The sequence below is a fragment of the Pithys albifrons genome, chromosome Z (genome assembly GCF_047495875.1).
Source record: "Pithys albifrons albifrons isolate INPA30051 chromosome Z, PitAlb_v1, whole genome shotgun sequence".
Classification (NCBI taxonomy): Eukaryota; Metazoa; Chordata; class Aves; order Passeriformes; family Thamnophilidae; genus Pithys; species Pithys albifrons.
In genome coordinates this window covers 18227171-18239737 of record NC_092497.1, presented here as the reverse complement: position 1 = coordinate 18239737, position 12567 = coordinate 18227171, and the positions used below count along the sequence as shown (strand labels likewise).

Sequence of the window (12567 nt, the reverse complement as noted above, 5' to 3'; positions counted from 1 at the left end):
ACAATAGGGCCTGTTGGTAAAACTGCAAGTCAAATCCAGAGGTAGAACCAAGGAGCTGCCTGTCAGCTTGCAGAAATAAGTCTTCCCCTTCTGCTGGAATCACTTGACAAATACCTACTTTTGTTTCTCATTGATACAGTCGTGATAATTGGGGTATCACTAGAACATAGCACCTGCCTTGAGATGCTTTCCTTCAGAAATAGTCTGGCTTTTCAATGACGCCATAAAGGTACTCCATAGTTGTAGTGTGCAAAGGAAAGCCTTAATTGACTTAAAGTAATAATAGCTTCTCTGGTCTCTGGGAACTCTTTTTACTTTACAAATATTTTATGTTAACTTTTTCTAAAATGCATTTTTTACACAGTTTCTGCCTTTGAACAAAAAATAGTTAATTGCAGTTAGTTCTGAGCTTCTATGTCTTCTGTGTGGACTTTGCTTAATGAATAATACTTCCATTGGCAAAGGACCTGAATGGAGGTTGAAACCATCCTAGATTTATACACTGTGTTCTGTACCTCATAAGGAACAAGAGAAATCGGCATAACTGCTGTCTGATCTGCTCATAGTAGCACACATCTCATAGAACCACAGCTACTGCTGAATGGCTTTTCATACTGGCTGTTAACTTGGAACAGTGCCAGCAGTGTGGATGTGGGGAACCAACCACAAAAGCCCCTAGAAATACTGTTCTGTTCTGTTGATACAAGAATACATGTCTGTACAGTGTTTTGGTGCTTTGCAGACGTGGGCATGGTATATAGATATTATTTATTCAAGTGCTAGATTTATATACATGTTCAGACAAACACACATGAGTCATCACACATGCACCTCTCCAGAAAATACTGTTTAACTTTTATCTGAACAGAAAACATGCTGTTTGCAGAAAGGACGTCATAATAAGGCTTGATCTTTGGACTTCTCATTATTGTAAAGGTTATTTTGACATTCTGCATCACAGGTAAACTTTTTCGGTTGGGGAGGGTAAAATCTCAGCACTTGTCTGCTCAGGTCTAAGGTTTTCTTATATCTTGAAGCCACAATCCCTAGTTACACTAGCATATTTTGCTGCTGAAGTCAGCATACTCTGTCAGTAGTGTTATATTCTGAAGTAAACCATGAATACCTGCAGATTATTAAAAAAAATGATACTACAGAAACTCTGAAAGGCTCTGAAAGATTTCTTCTTTAAGACCTTGAGTGTTGAGTCTCTACTAGTTTCTTGTTTTCCTTAAGCTATTTAACTGAAGAGGTAACAAAACCAGACCTAAGTTCGGACAGTAGAGACAACTGGTAGTATAGTAAAAGCTTTTAGTAGGTTTCTTGTAATATTTTCTTTGAATATGTTTCATTCCATATTTTTGTTAACAGATTAGGACAATGATAGTCATTTAAACAAATTATTCTAAGTTTAAATGTATCTTCAATTCAATCAGTTATTTATATATATATATATATATATTTGGATGTGCTAAGAATACACTTAGATAGAAAATTTTCCTCATATGCAATTAATTGGCAATTCTTGTCTATGCATTATGTGGAGGAAAAAATTGTGTGAGTTTTAGATGTCCTCCAAATAGCCTCACCAACGCAGAGTACAGGGGAAGGATCACTTCCCTTGTCCTGCCAGTCATGTTATCTTTGATACAGGCCAGGATCCCATTGGCCTTCTTGGCCACCTGAGGACACTGTTGGCTCATGTTGAGCTTCCCATCATTTAGTACTCCCAGGTTCCTTTCTGCCTGGCTGCTCTCCAGCCTCTCTGTGCCCAGTCTGTAGCACTGCATGGGGTTGTTGTGGCCAAAGTGCAGGACCCAGCACTTGGCATTATTGAACTTCATCCCATTGGAATCAGCCCATCTCTCCAGCCTATGCAGAGCCCTCCTGCCTTCCAGCAGGTCGACAGTCCCTCACAGCTTGGTGTCAACAGCAAATTTGCTGATGATGGACTCAATCCCCTCATCTAAATCATCAATAAAGATGTTAAACAGGAGCACTGTAGTGCATTATTGTGTGGTAAAGACTTGTGCAAAGATAGATGTTAGTAGCTTCTCAAAGCCCATCTTTGCTTCCATCCACATACAGATCTCAGTGGTACTTTTGCAGCCTCTGCAGTTTTCTATCCTCACTGTCATCCATCTTATTTGTTCCAGACCCATAAAACCATGACTGTGTATCTGTAAAAAAGAATACTTATCCATTTTAAAAATCTTCACGCTTTCTAGCTCACTCCTCCTTTTATCACACTTGCATTTACCACTACTGTAGGCTCTCTGGAATAGTGTAGATGTGATGATTTGCCAGGTGTTCTAGCAATCTCTTGCAATCTGTAAAGTGTTGTGACTTGTGACCACTGAAGATAAAAAGGATGCAAAAATGCACAAAGCACTGTGTACATTATTTCCTCTTTGTAAAAACTTAGGAGCCAAGAATATCATCCAGGTCTGTTACGAAGCTAAGTACAAAGCTCAGCTGAAGGTGTTTCAGGTTGTTTTTTATAAAAGGCAAAATCTAAAAAAAAATGAAAAAAATATTTGAAAGCTGTAAAAACTAGAAATGCTAACTTGTAAAGCATTAACCACTGACTGTGAGGCATTGTACTAAAAGGCTTCTCTGATGGTTTTAAAATTTTGTCTAGAGAAATTGTTGGCATCACTCAGAATCGCTGAACAAGACAGACTTGGTTTTTCTTTTGATTTTACTTTTGCAGGTCATATTTTAAAATTAAAAACAACAAAAAAAGAAAAGGCATCTTAATTACATCATTCTCATTATCATAGTATGTAATGCATCTGTTGCAAATTCTTAACATTGTATATAGCGACTTTGAATTCCTTGGCATATAAAAGTCAGCAAGAAGTGAGATTGGTATCTTCAAAAAACTAGAATTTCAGGGCATTTCTATGGCTGATAGTGGCTGACTTGGACTGGCATTCCTGTAGAATAGCCCTATCCATAGGTTACTCTAGACCATGGCACATCACCATGCTTTCTCATCTGCTGCGGCACTTTCATTCCCCTCCCTGTAATGTAACAGACATTCTGTATGGAATCAATCAGTGTGAGGTACAGGTGTTCTGGGAGGAGTGCTTATGATGCATCGGTGCATTATAAGGATCCCTCTAGATGTGGATGAGATCACTGTTATAAAGATGCATGTGAGCAGGCACACGTGAAGTATCTTTTCAGGGTCTCTGTAGGAGGAATAAACGCTATGAGACTTTGGCTGATGCTTGTACACATTACAGCAGCTGTTCTGGTCAGACAGGAGGTCCTTTTTAGCCTAGTAGGAGGTCAGATGGGGAGCTTTCTAGCAGATTTTTAGGGAAAAGCATGTAAGTGTTAACTCCTGTATGACAGTGGATTGAGCTAGTTGACTTAAGTGGCCATCAATCCTCCCCTCGCAGTCTTATAACTCAGAGGAGGACCAGGCGAAAAGTATGTGTAGCAGCTCAAGAGGCTGTGCAGTTTGCAGTTCAGCACACTAACATAAACTAGAGTGGCTTTCAGTTTACTTTTTAGCATCAGTGGTGATTTAAGCAATAAGTTCTACTCTATGGTTAGTAGGTCAACATTTGTGGTTTCTATTTAGTTTGCTAGAATTTCCTTTCTTTTGTTTTCTGTTTTCTTCTTTTAGACATGACTTCTTTTACCTCTAATGCCATCCTTTTCCTTACTGCATCTGTTCAAAGCTTTTTTGTTTATTTTAAAGTCTTCTGTAGCAGTATAAATATACTCTGAACCTCTAATTATGGTATTTTTTTCTATGCCACCTGCAAGCATTTTACCTTTTTAGCTGCCAGTTCCTCATTTTATGTAGTTTCCCTTTTTAAAAGTAAATGCTATGAGATGGACTTTTGACTTCTTTTCTCCAAAGACATTGAATTTGCACATGAATTGTTATAGGGAGCTTGTCTGTGTTTCCTGGAGTCTGCAATCAAAATTGCCTCTCTCTCCTGCATTTTCTAAACAGTTGCTCCAAAAGGCAGATTTTTATGATGTCTGAAAAGATAATCTCAGCATCACAGCTTAATGAAACTTTCACTATGTGAATGTGTGGACCTCCAGTCTCCCGTTATGACTTCATTTCTTGTCCATGCCGACTTGGGATAGATGAGTGAACCATTTCTTATGGTTAATACAAGATTTCAGCAAATTAGATTATTTTAGTTTAATTCATACTCCTACTAGTCACCCTCTTGCAGTAATACTTGGCTAGTCCTGTAAAACTCTTTCAAAGATTTGGCATAGTGGGACATTGATGAGACCAAGTCTTTGGATATAATATACATGTTTTGTTACAATTTTTTGTCACTGTTAAATTGTTCAGTAAAACAGCAATGAATTAAGAAATATTTTATCCATTGAATTCTCCAGTTACCAGCCTGGTAATGTAAGTATCTATCTGAATTGTGTATTTGTTCCAACAGATTAGTCACAGTGGATTGGAAGGCTTTTTGTGTTAATCAAATTTGGTAGTAAAATTTTGAATTTGAATGAAAGTAATGCTTTCAAACAGGTTTTTTCCCCATGTTGAATAATAGAAATTACTCAGTTTTTATATATTGCAGTATCTAAGTTTTCCTATACATCTAATGTATAGGAACTGACTAGATGATGTGTGTGAACTGACTAGATGATGAGGTTCAGTAACAGAACATAGAAAAGTTTTCAACAGGGCCTGGTTATTCAGCTTATGTATATCAATTTAGTAGCATCAGTTCCACGCTGCTATGATAATTTACACCAGCTGAAGTTCTGGGCACTGATCCTTTTATTGTGTCTTGACTTTTCTAGCACGTAGGTTAAGCAACATTTGATAACCATATGTTTAGTGTATTGTGCCAATAGAATGAGACTTAGAAGGTGGAGTGTGGGAAGAGTGGGAATTGCAAACATGTATTGTTAGATTTTATTGACTTCAGAATGTGGCATAAATACAATGTCAGCTTCTCTATAAAACAAGGCCTCCATGTGTAGTCAAGACATACAGTGCAATCCTGTAAAATAGTTGTGAAGAGGTCTTAAATTAATTGATTGTATTTTCTTCTAAGATTATTTCTGAAAAATTTAGCAGTCTTAAAGTAAACTCTTAAAAATGCAAAGTCAGTATGTAAATGTGCATGTAATGTGTCAGACTTCTAGAGTATGTTTGAGTCTTTATAGTTTGCTCCAGCATCCATGAAGAGGCAGAAATCGTTTCACTGTTTATGCAGAAAGGAGGACAGAGGAGCCTCTCTTAGGAACTTTCCCCTTTTGTGCTAGTTTGATAGAAGGGAGCTACAAAATAGTAGCTGCTAATTATGCAAGAACTGCCTAGGTGAGTGAGTATTCAGAGACTTGCAGCTTCCTTTGGGTACATTAATGTACATCCTTTTAGGAAATCTGCAGGGAATGAGTGTGAATGATGGCCATCAGGGCACAATGCAAATAGAGAAACAGAATATGGATGGAAAGCTGAGAGTGTTCCTGTAGAAAACTCAACTGTATAAAAAGTGTTGGGCATCTGTGCCCATCTGTTTTCATGTAGTTTCATCTGCTGCATGTAAAAAAAAATGGTTCTTTTTTAAAGTCTAAAAAAACTAATTGTTCCAAAACCTGAATGACTTTTTCTAGGTTGAGAGGGAGAGAAGTTAGAGTAAATTGGAAAATATTTGTGTTTGCAAACTTCTTTCTGGAAGTTTCAAAGTTCATAGAGCCCATTTGAAAAACCTCAGAGTTTAGCAAACTCCATTGTGGTGTGAAGTTTAAATGAGGAAATATAATAACACACCACAAAGTGTCCCTTGGATTGTGGAAAATCACTTCTGTGCTACTTATGGTTTCGTTATGTATTATTTGTAAGCCAATTAGCATTATTTTTCTTAATTTGTATTGGACACGAGTCATCTAGCAAATCTTTTTTTCTCTGTAGAAGGTATGGATGAAATAGCTGTTACTTATGTGAATATAAGTAGTTGTGCTTTCATGTGAGTATCAAAACTTCCCATTTCAAAAGCCACTGCTTAACAAACAATTTAATTTTGGCATTCATCTAGGACCTGTTAATGCATATACTCTGAACTGTTCCTTAGATGTGGAAAACTATGTTAGTGCATCATTGATTTAGTTACATTTTGATTGCACAGCTAGAAGCAAAAAAAAAAAAAAATTAATCAACATTGGGCATCCAAATAAATAATTTACTTGCAAAATTTGTTTCACTAAATCAATTGATGCTTTCGGCATCTGCAGTCACTGAAATATAGCTTGAAAGCATTGCATTTTTCTTTACTAGAGGGTACCTTGATAGCCTGTGTTGTATCTGCCCACAAAGGCACGAGACTCAGTGCTAGTCTGCATACCACCACTATTTCCTTGTGTATGTGTTAATAGTTTTAAACCCAAGTACTGTCCTTACGATGTAATGACCATGCTTCATATGGTACAGCCTTAAATCAAGAAGCTGTTTAAAGAAGATAACAGGCAGACTTTAGTGAATTCAAGGGGCTGATGGCAATAGTCTTCCAGTAGAGGGGGTGTGGTGGACATCCTCTGGGTTGTGGGTCTGAAACCTCTCAAATTACTCAGCCATATTTGTCAGCTTAACACCCGCGGGCTGCTTTGTCTGCTAACTGCACTGACACCTTTCTTTGTTATCCTTCTGTGCTGCTTTTACTTCCTCCCCATCTGCGACAGTCAGGGAGGCTGTTGCTGAAACAGGCAAGAGATCCTTCTGACGCTGTTGCTCCAGTGCTGTGATCAGTGCCATTAATTCAGTAAACTCAGTTTGGTGTCACTTCAGCTGAAGGAGACATAACAATACATCCCTTATAGAGATTAATATATTGGTTTTTATCACACGTGATCATGGTAACATATCTGATACCTATGTGACACTAGGACAGCAATGCTATAAAAGTAGGTGTGCTGATATTAAAATACCAGTTGTTGAAGTCCTGTTTATTTCAGCTTTAAAGTATTTTAAAAATTTTTTGAGAAGGACTACAGTTCATTTTAAAAAGTTATTAATACAAGAGAAAGAGATTTTAAATTTTTTCACCTGTAACTTAGCTAGGTAAGCAGAGTGTTCATCTCAAAGCCATCATTTTTTTTCCCCTGATATTTGTTGCTAAACACTCTGGTCAAAATTCCTTTGTGAAAAATAAGAGAGCCTTCCTGCCACATGGTCGTGGTTGAATTCAACTACAGTTGGTTTCTTCTGTTAGAACACATTGATAAACAAAACTGTTGTATAGACACTGTAAGAGCTACATGGAGAGGCTGCAGCTTGTATGGACTTCAGAAGCCTTTTTATTCTTTTCCTTGTTTTATTCCTCCTGCACATGGAGCGTTACTCCATTGCCTGTCTAGGGCCTCTACTACCTACCATGTTATGCATAACTGTTCCTGTTACTGTGCTGCATATTTGTGGTGCAGTCTGGGATAAAAGAAAATTAAGAATATTTGGCAATAATTACAATGAAGAGGAATGTGCAAACTAAGTAAGGACTAAGTATTTCTGTTGACAGTAGAAAGTACTGATGAATATTATTTTGGATGTAAAAGTTAAATGTCTATTTGGACAAGGCAAACATGAGTCGACTTTTGGATTAAATGCTTACAAAGACTAAAATTTTGATGGAAACAGTAAACTATGGAGGAATATAACCTGCAGGCTACTGTCTTCTCCTAAGAAATATAAAAAACATGTTTTGATATTGTACTTGCTATTTTGAAAAGTGTTTGAGTATACTACCAAATTAAAATAATTCCTTTCTGTCTTTCTCTGGATCTGTGTTTCTGCCTTGGTGCAATAAATGTCACTAGTGATTGGTCTTTCCAAGAAACTGCATCATGTCTCATGTATAATACTTATTACTCTCCTACTAACATTAGTCTTCTATATTTAATTTTAAACTAACCAATTTTGGAAAGAATTTTTATTTTTCTAGGGTTCTCTAGGTCACTAAGAGATGCTGTGCTGTAACTCACATTTGACTGGAAAGTTTGGGATTTGTACATTTTTGATGTTTGATTTCTGAAGTTAAGAGTAGTGTGGTGGCAAATTCTGATCATAACTGTTTACTATTTAGCGTATAATTAAACCTGCAGAGTTAACATCAAAATACAAACATAACCTAAAATTTCTTGGTTATTTGCTGTTTTGGGTATACTTTTGAGCAAATGTTTCATGTGCTTTGCTCTTTGCCTTAAGTCACTACTATTCTTCCTCAGACCTCCCATGCTGTTAAATGTATGGATAGAATGGTAGCTTCCAAGCAGGTCACTCACCCCTAAACACTTTCAGGTCATGTCATATAACCTGTATTATAACAGCAGCTGTTCGTAAGATTCTAAAAATGAATATCCTGATCTTTTTACGTGTTTTTTTTTAAATCTTTTTTTTTTGGTTTTTAGATGTGAGATAGAGGGTTGTCATTATAATATTAAAATATTGGTCTATTTCTTTTTCCCTTAATAGATAAAAAAATATTTTGAACTTGAGCCGCTTGCACGTGGAAAGCGTTGGATTCTTAAGCCCTGCTCCTTGGACGATATGGAAGCAGTAAAAGACAGCTTCTCCCTTCTAATAAACTTGCTAGAAGAGAGAGACTTCGAACCTTCAAGAATGTGAAACCCAAGAGAAAGACGTGGTTCTCCAAGCATCACTGTACCTGCTCATTCTGCACACAGCTTAATTATCATGTGGTATCAAGACTGAGCTGTGATATGTTGTTGATACAGAGTTAATACCGAATGTCCTTTTGTTAAAATAAATGTTCTGTGAATCAGGTACACAAGTATTTCCAGTAAAGTTGTCTACACTACTGAAGTAGGAAGTTCCTCTTTGTTTACCACTGTTTCTGCACAATGCATGTTGCTTTCTTACACTGGGATCATCCTTGACAGTGAATTTTACATGCACAAAAATAACATAGTCTGTAAAGGAGGAATTCCATGTGTTACCTTGGATTTTAAAAAATAACTAACATCTAAAGGATTTGTATGTCTAATTAGTATTATCTTGTTACTGACCTCATAGTACAGAAAAGCACAACCACTGAGAACCTTAATAGGATACGTAAAAGGCAAGCAGTTTCATGTTAAATGCGAAGGTTAGTCCTGAGGTTTTACAAAGTGAAAACACAGTTGACAAGTTAGTTGAGTCCTCTTTTAAAGTCACTGCATAACCTTGCCAAAAGCAAAATGGTTATTTTGCTGGAAGTTTGCTGAAAGTGAATTAACAAACAGATGTGCACAGGCAACAGTATTTGGGGAAAATTAGGTGACATAAAGAGGTGATCTAAGTAAAAAAACTTTTTAGAAATACACAAAGGTTGGATAAAGGAATAATTTTCATTGAAAGTAGTTTTCCGTATAAAAATAGGGTAGATGTCTGTTAGGTCTGTTAGTTTGTCTGTGGAGGCTTTATTACTAGTTAGAAGTATGAGTGATTTGGTATAAGGATTGCTTCCTTTATCCCTCATTCATAGATTACTACTGTTATTGTAACATTGCCAAGACATCTATACCATAATTAAGGGTCTTCCAGTGTTTGTACTTCTCTTTTCAAGGGGACTGTTCTTTCAACCTTCCTTTTCGCTAAGTGTTTCTTAGAAGACAAAAAAATATTAATTGGAAACAACATTGGTAATACATTTAGAAAAAGTCCATTTGGTTTGAGTAATGTAGTCCACCTTTGCTCATTTTCCCCATTGCAGATTTTCAGTATTTTGGCTGCCTTTTGTTGATTTTTTTTAAAACCTTTTAATCGATTTTGTCCATTAAAGAAATGTGCTAGGCCACTGGTTCTCCACTGAGTCAGTGACAATAGAGCATGTGCAGAGCAGTCCCTGGACTGGTGCACACCTTGAATGCTGTGCCTTGCACATTCAGCTACCATTCCGCATGAGTGTCTGCAAAAACACAAACTGTAGTGATGTGTCATTAGTTCCTCATTGATTCTGCTTGTGTTTTGAAACTCAGAACGCTATTTTTCAGGATGTTAAGAAACATATCTTTCCACACTGAGCATTTATATTTTTTTGATGTTTATTGTAGTCTCTCACTAGTTTATTTGGGGATAAAAAATAGCAAAGATCAGCTTTTAAAGGCTCATAAAAGCCACTTCTGTATTACTTGCAATTATACTCTTTATTAAACAAAATATTTTTAATAGGTATTTTTGTTTACTCTTCAATTTCCATGGATTTCCTGCATTGCTCCTACTGTTTTGTTTCCTATTATCAGAAACAATCTGGGAAAACTGGTAAGCTCCTTCTTCATTTTGAGATGGAATAGGCAGAAAGCCTGAAGGGCATCTCCTTGTTTTGTTTTTTGTCCTCTGTCCTCCCAGGTCAGTTGTCTCACTCCTAATACTTTTGGAAATAATCAAGAACTGGAATTGTTCATTTTTGAAGCACAGAGGAGCCCTGCTTTGGTTCAGTTGTCTCTGCTCGCTTTAGTCAGGACCCAGCTGCCCATCAGTTTCTCTTGCATGGGTTAAGGAGGTTCCTTTCCCTGGATTTAAGGAGGAACTGGATCTAATTTGCAATTACAAATGCTCTCTTTAGCTGACATGATCTTAGAGGCTACAGAGTCTCCAGATTTCCACAAGGTGCCCAAATTTCTGTCCTGGTTAGAGACAATAACAGTTAAGTGGTGAGGAGAAGTGAGAGAATTATTGTCCAGAGAAGGCAGGCAGTTTGGGGAGGCAAAATGAGGGATTCAGAGCTTTTACTACTTTTTCATTGGCCATTAGTTAGAAGATGTGAAATAACATTTTTACTGTTTTTTCCCTTCTTTTTCCCTTAGTTACGGACTAAAACATACAGGAAATGAACATAAGCCCGACTGTATTGCATTCTTGAAACTTTACTTATTTCTACCATCAGTGAGTCTGGTCCAAAAACTTTGGTATTTCCAAGTAACATTTTGGATGTGGTCTTCCTTGGTTGGAAGGTGCTATATGACTAACATGAAAAAGACCCAAGAAGTCAATGAGAATATGGTTTTGGCATATGCCAGTGGACACTTAGACTAGGACCTTTTGATACTCTTAATATTTTTTTTTCTTTAAGCAAATGGCAACTGCAGAGAAGCAGTGATTTTGATTTACTGAATTATTTTGAATATGCTTTTTCCTACTAGTGCAGTGATCATTCCTCACCACAGGTTGAAACAATACCTCATAACTGCTGAAGGCTAAAACCAACACTTTACTTTGAATGTAGTATTTCTGTGGTTTTGTGTTGTAGATGGACTTAATGGATGTGTACCTTTTTAATGTCTATAAACAACTTTACCTTTTAATGAGGGGATAAAAATTTTCATAGCAGCTCATGTCAGACTTCCTTGTTTATAGTGTTGAATGCTCTGACTGTGGTAGAATTTGTAAACACCATGCAGTTTTCATTCAGATAACCAGTCTCAATTGCTTCAGTTTTTGTTGGTTTGTTGCTTTGGGTTTTTTTAATCTTTTCAAATACCTTCATCATTTAGGTGGAATAAACTTGGGCACTAGGCTCTGCTTTGCCTGTGAGTTCATTAAGGAGTGAACATTGTCTTTTTTAAAAAGATACTGTGCTTTAATGTTCTTTAGCCATCTGTTAAATTACTTTGTGTGTATGTGTGTGTATGTGTGTGTGCCCACATTGGGCTTCTTCTCAGACCTGTGGCTGTCTGCAGTGTCTCAGCCATCAGAATGAAAACATTATCAATCAGTATCCAACAACAGCTGGTTTGGACAACCTTCTGTCTGCTGCCTAATGCTTTACAACTCATCAGTAAGACTTTTTTGTCTGCCCACTCTGGGCTGGTAACTTACTGCTTCCATGTCATGTCCTGTACTTGTACTTCTAGCATTTGTATGGATAAAAAGTTAAATCTTAGTGGGTTTTGATATTCTTTCTTGCTGTGTAATGCTCCAAGTGTATCTTAGCTTGCCTATTCAAATGTGCTATACAAAAATCTGTGATGTATTATTTCAGTTAATTTCTTGCATTTCATTATATTTATAGAAGTTGCAGATTTTTGTACCGTATTACTTAATACAGTTGCCTTTTTGTAATGGCAATTAATTTATATTACAAAAGTTTGTATCTTTACTGTAGTTGAGAAGTATTAGTTTACTGCCATATTATCTTGACTTTATACTAAAATGCAATGTCTATACACAGAAGTTGACCCAATCAAGTGGTCAACTGCTGACATGGGGAACTTGTACTGTTTGTGATTTATACATAATTTCCACTATCAAAAAAAAAAAATAAACACTGTGTAGAATTGAGTTGATAAGTTTTGATTTCTTTTTGAGTAAGTAACCAGTTGGGAGTATGGCACATTACCTTGATTTGGAATCTTCAAGATAAATTATTTACTCATAAGTATAAACAAATATTCCTGTATAATCATTGGTATGTCATATATAGTTACACGTCTACGCACACATACATACAAAATAGAAGCTTCCAAAAATTGGCTGATTTATTTCAACAGCAAGATGTTGTTACTCTGGAAATATATCTGAATGATACTGCAGGTTTATTGGTGATACAGAGATTGGAATAATCTTTATAATTA

The 12567-nt window shown here is 36.5% G+C and overlaps 1 protein-coding gene across 4 annotated transcripts in view; it reads left to right on the top strand.

Annotated features, from left to right (window-relative positions):
* The window catches only part of ARL15 (ARF like GTPase 15), a 219402-nt gene extending 207101 nt beyond the window's left edge, over positions 1–12301 (top strand). For 3 of the 4 annotated variants that reach the window (XM_071580983.1, XM_071580984.1, XM_071580982.1), the window contains one exon: positions 8468–12300. In XM_071580983.1, coding sequence (XP_071437084.1) covers positions 8468–8620 — 153 coding nt within the window. In that variant the 3' untranslated portion in view covers positions 8621–12300. Of the gene's footprint in view, positions 1–8467 lie in introns of all 4 variants that reach the window. The other variant, XM_071580985.1, reaches the window with a different exon arrangement.
* The last annotated feature ends 266 nt before the right edge of the window (positions 12302–12567 follow it).